The sequence below is a fragment of the Gossypium arboreum genome, chromosome 13 (genome assembly GCF_025698485.1).
Source record: "Gossypium arboreum isolate Shixiya-1 chromosome 13, ASM2569848v2, whole genome shotgun sequence".
NCBI lineage: Eukaryota > Viridiplantae > Streptophyta > Magnoliopsida > Malvales > Malvaceae > Gossypium > Gossypium arboreum.
The window spans coordinates 33,963,130-33,986,411 of NC_069082.1; the positions used below are offsets into that span (position 1 = coordinate 33,963,130).

The 23,282-nt window shown below is 35.1% G+C and overlaps 1 protein-coding gene across 2 annotated transcripts; it reads left to right on the plus strand.

Moving 5' to 3' along the window:
* Window positions 1–225: 225 nt before the first annotated feature.
* On the plus strand, window positions 226–4,300 carry LOC108463212 (agamous-like MADS-box protein MADS2). Of its 2 annotated transcripts, none has more exons than XM_053024763.1 (8): window positions 226–771; window positions 2,480–2,558; window positions 2,703–2,767; window positions 2,911–3,010; window positions 3,325–3,366; window positions 3,457–3,498; window positions 3,644–3,780; window positions 3,863–4,300. In XM_053024763.1, exons 1-8 carry the CDS (start codon window positions 587–589, stop codon window positions 3,948–3,950), a joined length of 738 nt encoding a protein of 245 aa, XP_052880723.1. In that variant the 5' UTR covers window positions 226–586; the 3' UTR covers window positions 3,951–4,300. The 2 variants fall into 2 exon arrangements, with proteins under 2 accessions (XP_052880723.1, XP_017618640.1); XM_017763151.2 differs by having other exon boundaries at window positions 228–771; window positions 2,706–2,767.
* The last annotated feature ends 18,982 nt before the right edge of the window (window positions 4,301–23,282 follow it).

Genomic DNA, 23,282 nt, shown 5'->3' on the forward strand with positions numbered 1-23,282 from the left:
AAACTATCACATGTTCAAATTTAATTTTTATATTAACTAAATTTTAGAAGTTTGAAGAGTGCAAGGACTGAGGGTATAATTAAACCAAGAGAAAAGAATAGAACATGAAAATATTTAGTATAGTGAAATATATAAAAGGAACAAAATAAATGGCAAATTAAAAGCTTTAGTTGTGAAATTTTAAAAAAAAAAAAGTTAACTTCCATAAAACTTAGCTGGTGATAGTAGGGATGGAGTTTTTATTCTTTAGCTGAACAAGCAAGTCAGTAAAAAAAGTAAAGCCCTGGACGAAGATAATACACATAAAACGCTACCGCCCTCACTTTTTTATTATATATTTTCTTCCTCTTATCTTTTTCCCTTTGTTTTTTTGAGGTACAAATAGTGGAAACCTAATAGCCATGGAGTATTAGAGCCACCCCATACAAATAGAAAGAGGAACAGCTTCTTGCCCTAAAGAAAAGAAAAAAAGGAAGGGAACTTGGAAGAAGAGGGTGAAAAAAGAAAAAGAAAAAAAGGGTTTCTGAAAAATACCATAGGTGATAGTTTTTTCTTTTCACTTTTATAATAATAAGAATATATAGTAATGGGGAGAGGAAGAGTGGAGTTGAAGAGGATCGAGAACAAGATAAATCGACAGGTGACGTTTGCAAAGAGGAGGAATGGTTTGCTAAAGAAGGCTTATGAGCTTTCAATTCTTTGTGATGCTGAGGTTGCTCTTATCATTTTTTCTAATCGTGGCAAGCTCTATGAGTTTTGCAGCACTTCTAGGTATATTTTCATTTTCTTTCTGATTTTCTTTGAAATTTTCAATCTGGGTTATCCTTGTTTTCTTTTAAGCTGTTCTTGTTTGATAATCTGAAGTTTTCTGAGATCCATCTTTTAAGTCACTGAAAAATTCATCCTCTAAAATACATATCATGGAGAAACTATATATATAAATTAATATATGTTGTTTGTTAGACAAGAACATGTTATCTGGAATGTGTTGCAGCTCTCATTTGAATACTTTATTCCTTGAATTTATTTGGCAATTTCTTTTTTTTCTGATAGCCATTTTGTTTTGATCATAAAAAGCAAGTGCTATTTTGGGAAGTAATTATTATTTTTTCTTGTTAAGTGCCGAGATGTTAGTCATGGGAAATGTAAATGTTGTTGCATGATTAAATATGTTATATGCAAAATTAATGTTGAGAAATCATGATTAATTATCAAACTCTTAAGATGAGCTAGAAAGGAGGTGTCATTGGTTAATGTGATTCAGCTTTTGAGGTTTGAAGTGTTGAACTTAAACAAGCCATGAATTAGGTTAAAAAAGAGAGCTTACTGTTGCTTATGTTAGCCTACTGTGAAGCTATGTATTATATTTGGGAATTTTTGTATTCTTAATTTTCTACAAATTAATTATTTATATTTTGTTTCTCGGATTTAAGCTTTGTTTTTTCAATCCGTTTAGAATCAACAATCCATGGCACCTTTCGGGTTTCTTTATCTGATTTTATCATATGATATTGCATAATGATTTCTAGAACTAAAATTTGATGCATAAATATACATGGACTCAACACACGCATAACTATTTCTCATTCTATCTCCAACTTATCTTATATGCCCCGAATTTAAGCTGATTGTACTAAAAAAAAAAGAAAAAAGAAGGAATTATTTATTAAATTTGTTGGATGTTATTTTTTAAAATATTAACTTCTGACATCAATATCATAGCATTGACTATTCTTGATCAATCTTATCTTATAATAGTGTAGAGCATACAAGACATGGCATTACTTGTACTACGTAAAAGTCTTATGATTGGTGTCTAGTTTTTCTACAAATTTCTTATAGATTTCTGTTAAAATTTTACGACTTTCCTCATCTGAGATTTCTTCAAAGTTTCAACCTTAAATTTCTTGAAAAAAAGAGCATTTTATTAAAGATAAAGTAGCCAAAAATTTCCCCAATAAAAGGTATCATAAAAGCAAAAGATAAGAGACAAAGCACAAAAAAGCACATGCTTACAAGATAAAAGAATAAACTTGGTCTCTCAAGATTTTACAATCCTCATTCTACAAATTCAAACTTACATCCTCAAATGCAAACTTTATAGCAAGAATGTGGGACTGTGGCAACAACCTTTAAAGGACTTGTAAGTACGAAAGAAGGCAATTCAGAATTATGCACTCACGACACGGTCCGACGGATTAAGCTGGATCATGTCACCCATACTTTTTGCTTCATTTTCTTAGTAATTAACTAAACACATATTATCTATAATAATCTACAACTTTGATGAGTTAGGAATTAGGGCACAAATGATGAACTCCATTTTAAATGTTTCTGTAGGTATTAAACAATGAGGTTTCATGGTGCTGAGTTTGTGAGATCAAATGATTTTGATTTCTTATAGTTGAATGCAATGCTGCCATCAATATTTAGATTTGTCATACTAACCTTTCTTTCTTGGCCTATTTTATGTAAGCAGCATGGCTAAGACACTTGAGAAGTACAACAGTTACACCTATGGAGCATTGGAACCTGCTCAAACAGAAATTGACGCACAGGTGTATTAATCTCCGCTATTTTAACCTTTGCCTTCTGGGACTCATAATTCATTTTCAACCAATCTTTAAGCAGAATGTTTCAGTTTGTTAATTGTTATATGAATCGAGTAGGATAAAATCTGAAATTTGCTGCATGTTATCAAGCAGAGCAATTACCAGGAATATTTAAAGCTCAAATCAAAAGTTGAGGTCCTTCAGCAATCACAGAGGTAATATACTATCCACCAAGCCACACAGTTTAGTTTTACAATGTGTCTGGCTAATTTGTTCGTAAAATAAGTTGCTTGTTCAAGTGTGGATACTTGTAGTGGAGCCTTGATTCATGTGAAAATATGTACTTTGTAATGTGTAGACATTTTCTTGGGGAAGAGATAGCGGACTTGGGCACGAAGGAACTGGAGCAGCTTGAGCATCAGTTGGACTTCTCATTGAAGAAAATCAGGTCCACAAAGGTAATTCAGGGCCAATCTACTTTTATAAACTTGTAGCCGTAGGCAAGGTCCTTTTAAATCGTGAAGGATAAGTATCACTCGTTAGTAGCCAACCGTAAGGACAGAACATGCATATTTTGGCAAGGCTAGGGGGACCATGTTAACAAATGAGGTGTTTTCATGCTTCGTCACCTATGACCTATCCATCAGCATGCAGGAAAACATGTTTACAACAGATAACTTTGTGCACATGCAAAACCATAAGGATCGAAATATGTAGCACTCCATTTTCATGTTGAAATATATCATGATATTTTGCTTTTTAACTAATGCAGATGCAGTTGATGATTGACCAACTTTCTGAACTGCAAACAAAGGTACATATAACACAACTGGAGACTCTCTTAATAATTCTTTTGTTACAAAGACCAGATGCCATATCATCCTTGTATGTAATCTTTGTACAGGAAGAAGTCCTACTGGAAACCAACAGAAACTTGAGAATGAAGGTATGAAACCAGCAGCCTGATTGTTGTTTTCATCTTTGATATTCACCGTAATTGATCTCGATAATATTCGTTAATTTCATGACAAAACTAAACACGATATGATCGAAAACTGGTGCCATAAATTTTGTTTTATCTACTTTGGCAGTTGGATGAAAGTGGCCCATCAATGAGATCATCATGGGAAACGGGGGAGCAAAGCATTCCATACAACCATCCACCACCTCCTCCTCAGTCAGAGGGATTTTTTGAGCCTTTACACTGCAACAATTCACTGCAAATTGGGTAGTGTATCCAGAATCTAGTTCGTTAATATCTTGCTAAGTGTGTTATTTTTATTGACTTCCACTTTATTTCCTTGGTACAGATACAACCCTAGTAGTGTAACAGTTGAGGACACTGCAACAGCCTCTGCACTTGCACCAAGTGGATTCATCCCTGGTTGGATGCTTTGATTGTTTCAACTTTAATTACAAAGAATTCCATATTTTCTCATATAAACTGATTAGAAATTAAGAATAGGCAATAATTAAAGCAAATTCCAGGTTCCAACCTATATTTTGTTGCATCTGTTACGGAGGATGCATGCATGGTTTTAAGTGTGGGGCGAAGCTCCAATATTTGTAAAAATTTGGATGACATATATATTTTACTCATATACTATGTCTTTAGTTACTTGCTTTTGTGAGTCAAATCTAAGTTAATATGAGAGATGGAAGAAATCTGGTCTTGTAATATGCTGAAACACCATGGCAGGCATCCAAGTTTCTAAAGTCATCAATGAATCATATTAGTTACTGAAAAAGTGATACAGCTAGCATTGCTTTTTAGCTCAAGTGGAAGGTTTTTGTCTTTTCAATCTGAAACCAATATCTGCCATATCTAATGTGGGAAGAGTATCTAATGCAAAGGCTTCAATAAAGTAGAATTTGGGATGAATTTATGAACTAGAATAAATTATTATAAATAATGAAAAAATAATTCAATAAAAATTTATAAACTTAAATTAACTACAATTTTCATACAACTTAGAAATTTTAAAATTTACAAAATGTCATTCTTAAATTAATGTTATGAAATTGTGATTGTTTTGATTTGAAAATTTTTGCTCAAAAACAAAAATCATATTTATACACCATGCTAGAGTTTCTAAGCTTTACACTATGCTTAAAGGAAAATTAATCGATACTTAGTTTTTTTTGAATTATACTTGTCTAAGGGTTGGATAGTCCACCTAATTATGTGTACCCGAAAGATGAGGAACTTTTAATTTTGGTCTAATTTAACTTGTTTTATAAAAATTAAATTCTAATAAATTATAATATTAAACCAATAATGATATACAACGAGACATAGTCTACTGGCAAAAAGTAGGTGTAGGGATAGAAAATTAAAAAAAAAAAAAAAGTTGTATAAGGCAAATCGGTTTGACTTAACACAAACAAAGCATGATATCAAAAATTCAGAGTTGAAGTCCTCATAATTCCATTTTCCCCTTAGATTTATAAATGAAAGCAACTACTTCTTTTATGTTTACTTTTTAATAGTGATGTAAGGATGGTGATATAAACTGACCCATGAATCATGAGTTAGAGGGTATTTCATAATTGAGCCATATTCATTTTCCCAACTACTTGATTTGAAAGTTTCGCAAAAACCTTCAAAAGAAAGAGTTTGGTATAAAATGTTTTTCAATAGACAAGGTACCCCAATTTCTCATTTCATCAAAATGGTTTCAATTTCATAGAAAATAATTAACTTCCAGCGTTTTGATTAATAAATTATTATTATGTATATTAAAAATAATAAATAAACAAATAAAATACTTTATCTTTAATTTTGTTTGTACAAGTAAAAAATCTCATATCAAATAATAATATTAAAAACACTAATACTGCTTAAATTCCATGAAATTCAAATTCAAATAGATAGTGCATATTTCAATAGAGCAACATTAGGAACTTGTCCAAAATTGAGATATTTTTAAAAAGTTAAAAAAGTCTAAGGTTTAGGTTGAATTAGGGCTTTTTTTTATTTTTTTTTATTTTTAACCTTGTGTGCAAAAGCTATGAGCAAGGTTAGCAAAGTTGAAGGTATTGAGATTTTGAGTATTAAAGTTGTGACATTTTACATTTGATTCAATTATCGAATTCCAATATAAAATATTACATTCCGTTATCTAATCAACTCAATTTAATTCTCATTATTCAAATTTAGAACATTAATTTCTATAAATATTTAGAATTTAATTATTATTTTTAATAAAAGTTTCGAAAACATTTCCTCTCTTTTCATTCAAACTTAAATTTGATAAATAATTCAATACGTAAATAAAACTCCCAAATCAAATTTCAAGAATTCTTTAAACATGGCATACTTAAATATCATCATTTTAAATATATATATAACTGTAATATAGAAGTTTCAAAAGTATAAAAGTTTACAAAAGCCTAGATACATGCTATTAAAGTCATAAATCAAAAGAAATATCACCAATGTAGTTTGAGTTGAAGTTCACGTTCATAGAATTAACTAAAAATTTGACTAAGGCAAGTGTACCTATCAATTACTAATATAGTTACGGTAAGTAAAGATATCGTTCCCACGAAAACTAAAAGTACTAGTAATTACTGTCTTTCTATTATTTAACCGAATAATTTGAGTGATTGATTTAAAAACTGAAATTAACTAGATTATTTAACTAACAAACATGACAAAGAACAAAGCAGAAAAAAAAAAAAACGATTGACAACCAAGAAGCGAAACAATACCCAAGAAAGAATCCACCTAGATTTCATCTATCATTATCAATCTAAATTACGCAATTTATTTTCTTATTAACATGATCCGTAGAAATCCCTAAATTATGCTAATATCTCTTTTGAGAATAAGAACAACTTATTCTAGGTTGATTAATTGAAATTTCTTTCTAATTAAAACCCCTATTATCACATTAACTCGTACTATAGATTCCCCTATTAGATTTTACTCTAATTCGGTAGGTTTATGTTATCCTATTTCTAAGATTGCATGCAAGATCTACACTTAAACAGGGTTTATTCCTCCTCTGATTTAAGCACATTAAATATGGATCAATAATCTTGAAATATTAAACCAAGAATTAAGCACACATAATTGAGAACAAAAAACTAAGTATTTATTTCGTAAAATAAAAATCAAAAGATAGAATCCATCATAGGGTTTATCTTCCCTAAGTATTTAGAAAATTAGTTCATTCTTGCAAATAAAAAAAAAAACCAATATACAATAAATCCGAAAGAAATAAAGAAACTCATGATAATCTCCTTAGAAATCAAATGGGAATATTTAATCTTGACGAAAATCTGCTTTAGAATCGGCTTCAATGGTGTTTCTTGAGTTGTTTTCTTGGATATTTTATGACAGCTCCCTTCTATCTTTTTATTTTTGTCATATATAAGTCTTAGAATGCCCGAAAAACCTAACAATAGCGTTTTTTCGCTGTTCAAATTGCAAATCTGCGCAATCGACACGACCAACCTCATGGTCGTATGGAATGGGTCTGTAACGCTCTGAATAATTTATTTCTATTTTTGTAAATCCTGACACAAATATATATTTTCTTTAGTGGTTAAGTGATCTATGTGTGTTTGAGGTCTTAGGTTCAAGTCTTGCTTTTGGAAAATTCTATTATTTTTTATCCTAGCCTTATTCCTGCTGAGTAGGACTATGTTATATTGCTGAGTAGCTGCTAGTTCGAGTGGTAAGATGTTAGCTTACCTTAGGGTCCCGTGTTCGATTCCTTGTGTGAGCATGGATAATATTTTTACCGCGATTGTGAGATAGAGGCTCAATGGAGGTAGAAGTCTAAAGTAGTGGAGATGGTTAGTGGATAGGATTCTAGAGGATTTAGGTGTTAATGGATAGTTGGGATAATTTAATGAAATTATATCTTATTTTATATTTTAAAATTTCTCTCTCTTCCCAAAAATTTATTGTGTTTCTGACATTTTCTTCCTCTTTTTCTGCTCAATGTCAAAATTTTCTCCTTTTTCATTCTTTTCCGATTCTGTCACAAATTTTTCACGCAATTCGTTGTGTCTCGATTTTCGATACTTATTCTCGATTTGGCAAGTGGTGTATTTTGTTATTTCGTGTTTAACCTTCAGTTTTTGTAAATCATTTATGAAAGTTCTGTTGAAATGACATAACAATGCGTAGTTAAGAAATTTGACCTTTTTGTGGATATCGTGTAAGAGAAGGCTGTGAAGGAGGAGGTTTCGCTCGATGACCTGAACAGTATAAGCAGTGGTTTGCCATCGGCGGTAAGTCAGTTTCGTTGTTGGATTTTTGTTGACGAATTTGTTAATCAAACCACTAAATCGGTGTTGGGTATTCTGTTTTTAGGTTTTGGAAGTCTTGGGATCGTAGTAGCATCAAAACTGTATCAAGTGTGTACCTTAAACACAAAAAATTAAGGTTCGAAAAAAGTCAAAAAAGGGAACTGCCGATGCCACATAGGAGTGTGCTAGGCTATGTGATTGGCCGTGTGCGAGACATAGCCGTGTGATGGCAGATGTGTGCCTAGAATTCTGAAATTTTTCCTATGGTCGCATGGGTTGTTCCGATCACTGTGGACCTACCGTAGGGTTGGTAAGGGCTAACCAAACCCTATTTCATGTGATCTAGTACTCTGATATTTTGATTTGAGTAGGACAATGATATGTATGCCTGACTGTACTGTTAAGTATGTATTTTTTTGTATACGAGCATGTTAAGCATGTAAATTCTATTATTTTTGCATCTGTATTCTGTATCTGTGTTTGGGGTGGGGTTTGTATATGTGGAGGAAGTGATCTGTATGATGACCTTTCGTTTATATTCTAGCAGCTTGACTGCATATTATTTGTTATGTGTTGTATCGACACCCTATGGTGTGTAGGGATGGGTGGGTGTTTTTAACCCCACATGGCGTGATCGGATGGACGAAGATGGTGTGTAGAGGATAGGGGCAGAATTCTTTACGTATGATCTGTTATCTAATTCTGATATTTGTTACTATTATGGACGTAGGTCTAAATTTGTATCTGACTGTATATAAAATTTTGTGTATGTTGCATGACTATTTCTGTTGGGTTGCTCACTGAGTTTACGAAAAGTCACATCTGTTTGTCTGTTCTATTCAGCTAATCCAAAAATATAGGCGGCTCGGTGCGATGGAGGCTCAACGTGACCACTTGATAGAAACTATTTTTATTGTTACTATTGTTTTACAGTTTTACTAAAATTTCTGGTTTTAGTAAGAGTTTTGTAATTTTTGGACTCTCCGGACTTTTTGGACTGTTTGGTTTGAATTTTTAGATTTGATTGCATTCTGATTTCTAAACTGTGATGATTCGATAAAATATCGATTTTGCGCAAACAAATGTTATTTTTGAAAATACGGGGGTGGTTTTGTTTTAAACGATTTTCAAACTTCTGCTTTAAAAACAATGGTTAGCTTTAAAGAACATGTAACGATTTTAGTAACATTTTATAAATGAATATGTTTTATAAAACTTGGATGCCTTATCGAATAACTAAACATGGTTTTATCAAAGTATCGTCGGTTTCAAAATCCTTATTTGTAACACTCCTAGATTCGGCCATGACGTCTAGGCCGGGTTTGGGGTGTTATATTCAGTGGTATCAAAACCAGGTTGGAAAAATCGAGCTGTGAATTTTAGGTTCTAAAATTTTGTTTTGAAAAAGGACGATTTTCAAATAATTTGGATCATTTTTGAGTAAGTATGTGGTACACCGAGTCTCCGGCACCGATCCTGTAAGTACACTGAGCTATTTCGGGGCATCATGTGACAGCCTTAAAACGACCCTAGTCGGAATGTGGTTTTGGGACCACAAAACCGAGGCATAAAAATAATTTAATATTCATTTTGATGTCTATAATATGTGTTAATTCGTGTGTGACATTTTTGATGTTTTGATTTAGGGTTATAAATGTGAATTTCACTAAAAAGGACCTAGTAGTAAACTTTGAAAGTAGGATGGGGAAATGTGTGATGACTAATTGAATCATGCATGCAAAACAATGGTTTTGCATGTCAAATACCCCTCTTTTTATAAGTGGTGGCCGGCCATGACAAAGAAGGATGGGCAAAACATGTCATAGACATGTTTTGTTGGTGCATTATGGGAGGAAACAATAAACTAAGGTTAGGAATAAAGAAATGGGAAGAAAAAAAAAGAGAGAAGGTGTGTGATCCCCTTGCCGTGAGTTGAAGAAAAGAGAAGAAAAAAATTATTGTTCATCTTTTTTTCATTTCTTGGAGCCGAAAATTCTAAGGAAGAAGGAAGGGGTTCTTGCTTCATGCTTGGTTTGGAAGAGGATTAGGAGGAGGTTTGGCCATACTTGTGTCTAGATTAAGGTATGTTTGAGGTTGTGCCATGAGATTCATGCATGTTTTTAGTTGCTAGCTTGATGTTCTTATTAGCCCATGGTTCAAATCTTTGCTATGTCATGGGGATGATATTCGGCCAAGGTGGATTTTGTGTTAATGCCATTGCATGCTAAATATGAAGCTTGATAATGATACATGTGATGGTGGATTGAGGACTCTTGGATTTTCTTTTAGCATTTTGAGTGAGACATTAAGTTCTTTGTTTAACCATGACCAAAATTGAAACGGTATGGTCTTGTGGTGTATTCGGCCATGGTATATCCATAAGTATGATTTATGCATATTGCATGGTAGGTAAGATTTGAGCTTTGGATATATGTTTATATTTGGTTATAATCAACTTGAGATTCGCCCTTGCACCTACATGTATATATGTCGCACATGATGTATTGGTATGACATATATACTATCTCAAGGTATATATTTACATATGATGATGTTTCGTTATGAAGTAAATGATAGATGTGTATTGAACTACAATATGCAATGCATTAGTTAGTAAAATGTATGCCGTTCATGTGTGGTATTAAACATGTAATTGGCCTCAACATCAACATGCATAATCGGCCACATGAATGAGTACATAGGTTGATGTGTTGTTCGCCATAAGTAAGCATGTTGAAGGCTTTATCTCGACCTAGAAAATTCGCTAAGGAGAGTACTAACTAATGTGTTGAGTTTGATGCATGATTTCACATGTATGTGACTTTAATGTCTAAGGTATAAGTGTGGGCTAAGTGCCTTGTGTTCCTCTTTTCGATGCTCAAATGATTAAATCGATTTATTTATTTAATTAAGCTCAAGAGCAAAGGGATCCAAATCGATAAAGGGAAGGAAAAAGTGGTCGAATAGCCATCGAAATCGTTCGACAACATCCGAGGTAAGTTTTCGAGTAATGGAACTTAGATTATGATTTGATTAGATCATGTGTTAAGCAAATTGAAATCATGCTCTTTGTGTGTGGCTATTGAGCCGAAATTGTAAATATGATAAGTAACTTGTGTTGGAGCTTTGGTAATGAGAATGTAATAAGAATGTGTTATGATTTGTTGATATATGTGCTTGGTTATTCGAATGGTATCCGGGCTAAGTATTTGTGCGAGTTACCAAATCCGGGTTAATTCCCGAAGGCAATTGTGCGAGTTACCAAATCCGGGTTAAGTCCCGAAGGCATTTGTGCGAGCTATTATAACCGGGCTATGTCCCGAAGGCTTTTGAGCGAGTCGCCATATCCGGATAAAATCAAGGTACGTGATTCGGGAATGAGCAATCTTGCTGTAAAATTTCAGTTAATACGCTTGCAAAATTCCAGCAATGAGGTATGTTTCAGATGTGCTTTGAATTAGTTGAGCCCTTACAAATAAGTATTCGCCGCTTGATAAACGAGCTACCGCCTTTGGCTAAGTTGATCTTTTGTGTATGAACATAAGGGTTGGTAATGTGAAGTAAGTATGATATTGAGAATGTGTGCATATGAAATTATCCGTTTAGCTATATGAATGCTATGCTTTTGTTGTGCTGGAATCCTTGCTCAAAACTTACTAAGCATAAATTGCTTACTCCGTTTCTTTGTTCTCCGCTTTATAGATTTTGGCTCGTCACCTATCGGACTCGGGATTTTGGAAGTCGAAGTCTCCCACACTATCAAAGCCCCCTTTGGTACAATTTTGGTTGAGCTTTGAAATGGCATGTATAGGACTACCCTTTGTTGTTTTTCAAGTACTTTTGTGATGTATGTGTGTACACACCATGCGAAAATGGCTCGAGAAGTGGAGTATGGCATTAGACCATTTGTGTTTATGTATATATATATATGGTTTCATGATGTGACTATGGACTGGAATGGAAGTGTTGGCCAATGATCAGCCCTTGGTATGGCTAAATATGATCATATGTGGACCTATGTATGACAAAACTCTAGTTGGTCCATGGAAACCACGAAATAGGTAAAGTTACCTTGAAAATAGATGCTGACAGCAGCAGTGGTGTAGATGTGAAAAATCACTAAAAATATCAGGAATGGAATTAAATAGTGAATAAATTATGTAAATGAACCTTGATGAATCTACTTTCATATGGAAGAAACGAAACTGTCATATGAGTTGTATATTAAGAGATGTTTAGGTTTTCGCAAAACAGGGCCAGAACGGTTTCTGGAATCCCTGTTCCTAATTTGGAAATTCACTATAAATTAACCAGAGATAATTAGGAGTCATGCCATATATGTATAGATTCCTCTTTGAGTCTAGTTTCTATAGAAACAAACGTAATCAGTATTGAAGCCCTGTACAGGGAGATATCCAGGTCGTAATGCATGAAGGTCAGTGTAGTCGCATCCTGTAACAGGGGAGACTTTAACTAATAAACTGTACTAATTGGCCCAACCAAAAATTCTAGAAAAAAGTGTGTGGATGGAAATATGAGTCTAGTTTCAGGGAAAAATTACGAAATTGATTTTTGAGCTTTGAAACTCATGATATGATTTTTAAGGCGACAGTGATGCAGTAACCAGCTTGCCTGGAAATTTTTTTATGGACTGTGAAAATAATTAAGTTAAGTCTGTACGCACCTTGTGTTCGACTCCAGTACCGGACTCGGGTACGGGGTGTTACACATCACTAGAGTCACCCCTACTGTGACCGAGTACTGGTTGGAGGCCACTGAAAGGATAATGAACAACATTGACTGCATTTCTAAGCAAAAACTGAAGGGTGCAGTCTCTTGGCTTCGCGACAAAGCTTATCAGTGGTGGTTGTCGATTGAGGAGGGTACTCAACCGGATCGTCTGAACTGGGACTACTTCAAGACTGCCTTCTAGGGAAGTATATAGGTGTGAGCTATGTGGATGCTCGTAGGTGTAAGTACATGACTCTCACACAAGGTGACAAGTTTATGGCTGAGTATGAGCCGAGTTTCTGAGACTAAGCCACTACGCTCGAGGCATGGTGGCATCTGAGTATGGTTTGAGGGATACTCTGAGGGTTCTAATTGCTCCACATACAGAGTATGAGTTTACTGTTTTGGTAGAAAAGGCGAAGATTGCTGAAGAGGTTACGTGCGTGGAGTGCCAGAATGGAGATAGAGAGAGAGGCAAGAATAAGAGGGATTTAGAGCCCTCTAGTTCTATTCAGAGGCCTAAGAAACGGGCCAGACCTGATTGGCCTGTTAGGGTGGGAGTTCCTGTTGCTCCTATTTAGATTCAGCTTTATAGTGTTTTTGGTAGACACCATTCGGGCTAGTATTGAAGGAAGTTAGGGGCTTGTCTGTGGTGCGGGTCATTAGATCACCGAATTAGAGAGTGTACACATCGTGTTGATCAGATGAAAGCTTCGGGATCGGGTTTTGTTCAGCCTTAGAGGGTAGTAAAAAAACCACCTAGGGGCCGAGGACCGGCTAGGGGTGGTAATGGTATGGGCTGAGGACAAAGAGCACTGTGCAAAGGTACTAATCAGACTGAAACGAGGAAGCCTGTACTGGTTTATGCTGCTCGACGTTGAGAGGACAAAGACGCCCCTGATGTGATCATAGGTATGTTCTTTATTTTTTATGCTCCATATACTGCTTTGATAGACATAGTTTCTATAGACTCCTATATAGCTAGTACTGTTTCCGAAAACTTGGGAATTTCTGTTGAGTGTACTTTTGGTGAGATTACTGTAAAGAGTCCGTTGGGGCAATTTGTTCGGGTTAGTAGACTATATAGGAATGTTCCATTAGAGGTACAAGGGGTTGTGTTTCCGAAAAATTTGATAGAGATACCGTTTAGAGAGTTTGACTTAATTCTGGGTATGGATTGGTTTGTAGAGCACCGAGTTAGTCTGGACTGCACAACTAAGGGGGGTTGTGCTGAGGACCGAGGATGATAAGGAAGTGGTTGTGATCGGTGAGCGTCAAAATTACTTATCTAATGCGATCTCCGCTCTAGTGACTGATAAATTGGTTTGGAAAGGGTGTGAGGCGTATTTGGCTTACGCCAGTGTTTCAGTTTCTAGGGACTCTTCTGTCAGGGATATTAGAAAAGTGAGGGAATTTCTAGATGTTTTTTGTAAGGAGTTATCGGGTTTACCTCTGAATCGGGAAGTTGAGTTTGGCATTGAGTGTTTACCAGGTACAGCTTTAGTGTCCATTGCTCCCTACCGTATGGTATCGAAGGAGCTTATAGAGTTTAAGACTCAACTTCAAGAGCTTTTGGATCATGGTTTCATCTGTCCTAGTGTGTCGACATAGGGGGCACCGGTTCTGTTTGTGAAAAAAAAGGATGGTACCATGAGGATGTGCATCAACTACCGGTAACTGAATAAGCTAGCTATGAAGAATAAATATCCAGTTCTGAGGATCGATGACCTGTTTGATCAGTTTCCTGGGGCTACAGTATTTTCGAAAATAGATCTTCATTTTAGATATCATTAGCTTAGGGTTAAGGAAGCTTATATTCATAAGATGGCTTTTAGGACTCATTATGGGCACTATGAGTTCTTACTTATGCCCTTTGGTTTAATGAATGCTCCGACTACATTCATGGGTCTGATGAACTGAGTTTTCCAGCTGTATCTTGATCAGTTTGTCGTAGTCTTTATTGACGATATTTTGGTGTACTCTAAGACTGAGGATGGGCATGATGAGCATCTGAGGGTAGTACTTTAGATACTTCGAGAGAAACAACTCTACGCTAAGTTGAGAAAGTATAAATTCTTGTTGCGAGAGGTAACATTTCTAAGGCACGTGGTTTCTACTGAGGGGATCTAAGTTGATCCTGGAGAGATTGAGGCTGTGCTTGATTAGAAACAACCGAAGAATGTATCTGAGATCTGCAATTTTCTAGGACTTGCGGGTTATTATCAGAGGTTTGTTGAGAGGTTCTCACTGATTGCAGCTCCTTTGATTAAGCTTTTGTGCAAGAGTGTTCCTTTCGTCTAGACTGCTGGGCCAGACGGGCAAGGCTGTTCTGGGGTGTGGGCTACATGGGCATGTGGGCCCAAAATTCTAAAATTTTCCCTAGGGTCGCACGGGTTGTTCCGATCGATTGTGGACCTACCGTAGGGTTGATAAGGGCTAACCAAACCCTATTTCATGTGATCTAATACTCTGATAGTCTAATTTGAATAGGAAACTGATATGTATGTCTGATTGTACTATTAAGTATGTATTTATTTGTATACGAGCATGTTAAGCATGTATATTATGTTATTTTTGCATCTGTATTCTGTATCTGTGTTTGGGGTGGGATTTGAATATATGGAGAAAGTGATTTGTACGGTGACCTTTCGCCTATATTCTGGCAGCTTGACTGCATATTATCTGTTATGTGTTGCATCGGCACTATATGGTATGTAGGGATGCGTGGGTGTTTTTCACCCCACATGGCGTGATGGGATGGACGGAGATGGTGTGTAGAGAATGGGGGTACGATTCTATATGTCTAATCTATTATCTGATTCTGATATTCGTTACTGTTATGGACTTAGGTCTAAATCTGTATTTGACAGTATATGAAATTCTGTGTATGTTGCATGACTATGTCTATTGGGTTACATACTAAGTTTACGAAAACTCACATCTGTTTGTCTATTCTGTTCAAGTAACCTACAGATATAGGCGGGTCAGTGCGATGGAGGCTCAGTGGTGACCACTTGACAGAAACTATTTTAATTGTTACTATTGTTTTACAGTTCTACTGAAATTTCCAATTTTCGTGAGAGTTTTGTAATTTTTGGACTCTCCGTACTTTTTGGATTGTTTGGTTTGAAGTTTTAGATTTGATTACATGATCATTTCTAAACTGCGATGATTTGACAAAATATCGATTTTGTGCAAACAAATGTTATTTTTGAAAACACGGTTGTGGGTTTTTTTTAAAATAATTTTCAAACTTCCGCTGTGAAAACAATGGTTAGCTTTAAAGATCATGTAACAATTTTAGTAATTTTTTATAAATGAATATTTTTTTTATAAAACTTGGACGCCTTATCGAATAACTAAACATGGTTTTATCGAAGTATCGTTGGTTTCAAAAACCATTCTTTGTAACACTTCCGGATTCAGCTACAATGTCTAGGCCAGGTTTGGGGTGTTACAGGGTCAGCCTGTGTGGCTCCTGTAGCTTGCTTTGATTTTTCGGTTGTCGTTTGGTTTTTGCTCATTTTGCTCCCATAAGCATCAAAACATGAATTTAAATGATTAGGAGCATAAACTTCACAATTAACATCGGATAATCACCCAAAAATGCATTAAGAATGAAGTTAAAATATGTTACTTTTAGCATTTATCAGAAGTCGGATCTTCGAATGTTGATTACACTAGTAGCATTTCTTAAAAATCTAACTACCTATGCACAAAAAAAAAAATAGTCGTACGTTGATAATTGAACGCCAAATAGTATTAATAACATCTAAAATCATTACATAAAACATTAAGTAATTAACGATTTAAAATAATTATGATAATAGAAGCAGAATATTAACAATACTAGTACTAATGATAATAATATTCAACAACACAAAATTCTAATAACCCATTTTTAATTATATAAGTAACATTATTGTATTCAAGTGGTTCACAGTTATAAATAACTTCGAAATCACTTTTCATATTTCTTTCATTTTAATCCTTTTTTTTTCAAACTTAGATATAAGATTAGATACACGGATTACCACCTCGGGTTGCTCGAAAATGATGGATTTAAGTATATGTCACCCAGGGTTACCCGACAATGATAACTATCTTAGTACTCGACCTTCCGGGAATTTGAGTATCGTTTTCCCATGACCCTCTAGGAATTGGGGAGTATTAATCAATGAGATACAAATCTTGATCCTATGTCATGTCAACCATATTCAAACTTGTCTTTCATCGATTTACAGGGAAATCTCCAAATTTATATAAATAAATCATTAATTATTATCATTACATCATTATTTCATAATTTCAATATATATAATTTGTAACTACTACTTCAATTATTAAATTATCAAATATATATAAGTGTTTCTACTTCACTAATTAGCTTAACTAATAGAAGTAGACTACTTAATAACATTATGTAATGAATTCAAGTATATTAGTAGAAAACAAAGTTTTTACTCGACCGACTCCTTTTTTTCATTTTGGCTTTTGAAGTGTCAACCTGTTTTTTGCTACACTAGAAAGAATTCATTACAAACATATTCATTATTCGTTCTAGTATCACAATCAAATATAACTGTAAGCTTACAATGCATGTTCCTAATTATGGCTACCTAAGGATTCCATAATATGAAATTCACGTAACTTTCACCTCACTTTATCGATTTCAATTTCGATTTCACTAGCATTTTCACAGCTTCTTAAGCTATCATTTAACACCATTTTAACACAAAGTACCCAACAGTTTCTACTACCTTTTCACCATGTTCGAACCTCGAAAAGAGGCTATCTATCCATTTTTATTTCATTTTCACACTTCTAACAACAAAGTAACTATCTCCTAGTCACTTTTCATCCAAAAACTAACTTTATTCTCTAAATTTTCTTAAGCTTCAATCAACGATAACTTTAACCGTACTTGAAAAAAATTAAAAACTGTTGGGGATAGACCTGTATAAACAACAAAATAGGAAAGGTAAAGAAGATTGAACACACAAATTTTATATGGAAAACTCCTTTAAAGAGGATTAAAACCTCGGGCAAAAGAGGCTTCGGCTTTTCACTAAATGAGTAAATAAATAAGAGTACAATATGAAGAAACTAAACCTAAATGTACTAAGCGTACAACCCCAAACCCCAAAAATAAAGCCCTAACTCTCATAGAGTTCTCTCAAAAGGGGTACAAAATTCTCTCCATAATTACCACGAAAAATCTCACGAAAACTCATCTGCGACTACATCTTGTTTTACATATTTAATTGTCTTCTTAATAGGCCTCACAAAACAAGGATACAAGGCCTCTTCAAAGAGGCCAAGATTAGAGGTCTAGTCATATTAAAATAACCTCAATTTATGTGGGAACACGTCGCCATGCCGCAACATCCCTATTCGCGTCGTCATGATGTCGCTACATTGCAATGTCCCCATTCGCGTTGTCACGATGTCATTTTTCGTCGCAACGCTAGGAAGCTTCTCATTATGACGTTGCTATTTATTTGACTGAAATTACAAGGCACATCTAATAAATCTCCACCTTAACTTGTATTTACCATACCTTCTTCTCCAAACCCCATCACAGGTCGAACTCGATCTTTGCAAAATGTCAACCACGCCTTAATCATTTTCGAACTTGGAAACCAAAAGACTCATAGTCTTTAAATCAAGGTTGTATAATTAAAAAAGGGCCAATAATTCCTGAAAAAGAGAGAAAATATCAACTCCCTCCACTTGACTGTAACCCTTTGCGACCAAGCTTGCTTTAAACGCTTCTGCTTTATTCGAAACTGCTATAATATGAAACCTATGATTCTATCAAACTTATCTATACAAAAATTCATTGTCGCCATTCCTGAATGGGTCAATTGTGAAATTTGAACTAGCTTTGATACCAATTTGTTGAGGATCGACTCGTATAAATAATGAAATAGAAAAGGTAGAGTGTAATGCCCCTTACCCGAGTTCAATGCCGGAATAGGATATGAGGTGTTTTCGTACTTAAACACATGCTTACAAACATTTTCGTGCCATAAATTTTCTTCTATAGTAAAACTTTTTGAAAACCGATCATAAAGTCTCCAATAAGAGCCCACGAGGTCCAAGACATGCTTAAAAAAAGATTCGAGACTTAACTGAGTACTTTAGAAAACTTTGAAAAAAAAATTTCAAGGTAAATAGGGTACACGCTCGTGTGGAAAAGTGACACGCCCGTGTGTCGTCTTAACATGATCGTGCTGAAGGTCATGTAGCTCACACGGCCTGGGCATATCTGGACACGCTCGTGTCCCCAACCCATGTGAATTTATTTTTCTATTCGAACCTACAGGGGTTTTCACACGGCCTGGAACATGCCCGTGTCTCAGCCCATATACAAAAACCCTGGCATCCTGTTTCTGACATCATCAACCAATTAAGGGCTCATGGCCAAGGCACACGCCCGTGTGTTAGGCCGTGTCTTTCACATGCTGAGACACACGGCTGTGTCTGTACCCGTGTGTTTACTACCATGCATACTGACTTGTAAAATTGAGGTGCAAGGGACATATGACCGGACTACACACCGGTGAGGTAGACACACGCCCATGTGTCTGCTCATGTGGACAAAAACAAGGCTATTTACCAAGCCTGTTTGCCACACTTACTTGTACCAACCTACACAACATCAACCAAAACCAATCCAAGCATAACACATATAACCAAAACAACCACAACCATGAGAAATTTGCATCAAATGCATTTAATAATAATGAATATTAGCCAACATTAATGGCCTATACAAAATGAGTATCACATCCATCATATGAGCCAACTCTTGTGGCTAAACTAACAAGACACTAAACAAAAGATTCAAGTCCCTATACATGCCAAAATAAAAATATTAAACTAGCTATACCAAAGCTTTAGGTGATAGTGTGATCGATGCCTCTGACATCCCTTAATCCCCGATACTAGCTTGGCGGCACTATAAGAAAATGGAAAGGAGAGGGAGTTAGCATAAAGCTTAGTAAGTTACATGTAAATAAATAACAACGTCAACCACTCATAGTTAAAACACATAGCATATAATAAATCAACACAACATTCTTGAGTGCACATAGGTAGATATCACCACATACTTATACATCACAAATATAAGCCAAAGATTTCAAAATCATTTTTATAGGTAGAACTTACTCATGTTATTCTTACCATTAAGACATCCTAACTAGACTCATATCTCATGAGTTTCGAATAAGAACCTGTACCACTCACAACATGATTATACCATTCCATATCATTGTCATAAGCTTTAAAATCACACGTGAAACCATTTGGAACAATAAAGGATATCTGACAAGCTTTACACAAGAGGGTAATTTATCGATGCCATGTTCCAAACATGGTCTTACACTGGTTTACATGTCGAGGCCGATGCCATGTCCCAGACATGGTCTTACACTAGCTCTCATCTTAATGCTGATGTCATGTTCCAGACATGGTCTTACACTGGCTCTCATAATGTGGCCAATGCCATGTCCTAGACATGGTTTTACATTAGCGTACACATCAATGCTGATGCCATGTCCCAGACATGGTCTTACACTGGCTCTTATTACATTGGCGATGCCATGCTCCAAACGTGGTCTTACACTGGCTCTCATATCGTGGCCAATGCCATGTACTAGACATGGTCTTTCACTAGCACACATATCATCCAAATGTTATGGCATGGATATCCAATCTATTCCTAGACTGAACCGAGAATTTACTATATTAATTTCATCATGCATTATTCATAATCATATTCAACCATATTATGCAGAATCGATCATTCAACACATAATAGCAATAAAGTTGTCTTACTTACGTACAACTTACCTTGGTATACAAAAAGTGGGCGGCTAGTTGGATTTAATCTACTTACTTGGCCTTCCCCTGATCTAGGCTCGGATTTTGTATTTCTTGATCTAAAATGATAAAAATTTACTAATTTAATCATCATATTAATCAATGCATTTCATAATTCATATTTTGGAAAAATGATCATTTTGCCCTTAGACTTTTACAAAAATTACGATTTTACCCCTAGGCTCGTGATTTTTATCGAATTTCCACATTAACCAAGCTTAGCCAAAACTACTTTAAGCCTATAGCAACTCACAATTTCAATTATTTCACAAATTTATCACATAATTTATAACTTATGCAAAAAGGGTTCCTAGTTAGGGTTTCCGTGAAAACTGCTTCACAAAAGTTGTTTATTTAACAACCAATATTCATTTTCTTCCATAAAAATTCAGCAAAAAACATGAATGCGCTCATAAAAAAACCCTTTACTTTCAACCATTTTGCAAAATTGTCCCCTCATTAGCTAGATTATGCTATAAATGTCCCAAAAGTACAAAAATTATTAAGAAAGACCATCAAAATCACTTACTTGTAAGGGTAAAGAGTGGCTGAAATTTTGAAGCTTCAAAACCCTTATTTTGCTGGTATTTTTTGGTGAAGAGGAGGAAGATGAGAGTTGATATCTTTTTCTCCTTATTTTATTTTATTTCTACTCAAATTAGTCACCAACATTTTACCTAACTTTGACCCTACAATATTTTTGTCTCCTTGATCAGCCACTAACCTATTTATGGTCTATATATTCAATAAAGACCCCTCTTTTAATGTTCTATAGCTATTTGACACCTTTAGCTAGTAGAAAAGAAACTTTTACACTTTATGCGATTTAGTCCTTTTTCAAAATTAAGCATGCAATCGCTAAAATTATTTCACCAAAATTTTCATGCACTCATATAATCATGCTACAACACATAAAATAATATTAAAAATAATTTCTCTGACCTCTGGTTAGTGGTTCCGAAACCATTGTTTTGACTGGGCCCAAAATCGGGTTGTTACATAGAAAAGATTCAACACACAAATTTTATGTGGAAAAGTCCTTTAAAGAGGATAAGAACTGTGGGAAAAAGGAGCTTTGGCTTTTCACTAAATGAGTAAATAAACAAGTTACAATATGAAGAAAATAAACCTAAGTGTATGAAACGTACAAACCTAAACCCCCTAAAAAAAGCCTAACTCACATAAAGTTCTCTAAAAAAGGGTACAAAATTCTCTCAATAGTTACAAAGAAAAGCTGTAACACCCCAAGTTTATTTAATTTTTGAGTGCTTATTTGTGTCAAGTAATTAATCTAGCCTAGTGGCTAAGTACTCAGTTGTTTTTTTGAGGTTCTGTGTTCGATTCCCATTTCTTGAATTTTGATTACTTTTATCATTATATCTAGCTAGCCACACCTAGATTTTATTTAATTTTCATAGATTTGTTAGCAAGAATGAGCCTATTGGTTCAATGGTTAAGACTTAACCTTCCATGTGGTCCTAAGATTGAATCTTGTTGTGCCCAAAATTGATTTAATTTTTACTCTTTTCCTGCTGTGCCGCCCAAACTATCAGGATGTTAGTAGAACTCAAACTCCCTATCACACGGTCAACTTTAGGAACTTCTTGATAGAGGGTTCATTAGACCCAATGGTTCACCTTGAGGAGCACCGGTGTTATTTGTCAAGAAGAGGATGGTACAATGAGAATGTGTATGGACTACCAGCAATTGAATAAATTAACGGTAAGGAATAAGTATCTGTTACTTAAGATCAACGACTTGTTTGATTAGTTCCAAGGGGCATCAGTATTTTCTAAGATCAACTTGAGATTTGAGTAGCATTAGTTGAAAGTGAAAGAATTTGATATGCCTAAGACTGCCTTTAATACCCATTACGGACATTATGAGTTCTTTTGAAAGTGAAAGAATCCGATATGCCTAAGACCATCTTTAAGACCCATTATGGACATTATGAGTTCTTATTTATGCTTTTCGGCCTAACCAATGCTCTGGCCACATTTATGGAACTTATGAATATATTGTTTCTGCTGTATCTGGATCAGTTTGTTGTAGTGTTTATCAATGATATTTTGGTATACCCTCAGACCGATACTAAGCATGATGAGCATCTTAGGGTGGTTTTGCAAATTCTCTGATAGAAAAAGCTCTATGCTAAGTTGAGCAAGTGTGAGTTCTGACTAAGGGAAGTTATGTTTTTGGGACATGTGGCATCTGCTGAGGGTATCCGTGTAGACTTGGAAAAGAGAAAGGCTATTTTTGAGTGGAAATAACCTAGGAATGTTTAAGAGATTTAGAGTTTTCTTGGTTTGACAAGGTATTATTGGAGATTTGTGGAGGGTTCTTATTAATCACAGCTCTGATAAACCATATTTTATACATATTTTTATCCCATGCTTAGCACATTTATGGATGATTTCTTCTTAGATTTGGTGAATTTGATGCTCCTAATCCTTTAAATTCATGTTTTATACTTAGGTGAGCATAGGAGAGTAAAAAGAGCGAGAAACAGGCCAAAAACGGAGAAAATGGACCCACATGTGAAATCAACACGGCCTGGACTTCCTCATACGGGTAAGCCACACGACCATGTCCATTTGGCAAGATCGAAGCACAACTTACACGGGTAAACTACACGCCCGTGCCTTTTTAACAGCCTTGACCACGGTCTGGAGCAATCGCTCACGGGCGTGTCCTTGTCGAGCCCAAGTATAGTCCTATTCGGAGCCACTTTTGAGGGTTCTTAAGCATTCTAAAGCCTATTTAAACACCTGAGGAGGCATTTAGGAGGGAGATAGGGAGTAAGAGGCAAGGAATTACTCAAGGGAAGCCGATTAATCTATCTTA

Bases quoted from the DNA above. Each gene is read 5' to 3' on its own strand.
- LOC108463212 (XM_053024763.1), top strand. From the start codon at position 587: ATGGGGAGAGGAAGAGTGGAGTTGAAGAGGATCGAGAACAAGATAAAT. The intron at 2,559-2,702 runs GTGTATTAATCT...CATGTTATCAAG, and splicing joins AAACAGAAATTGACGCACAG to CAGAGCAATTACCAGGAATA. The intron at 3,011-3,324 runs GTAATTCAGGGC...TAACTAATGCAG, and splicing joins AGAAAATCAGGTCCACAAAG to ATGCAGTTGATGATTGACCA.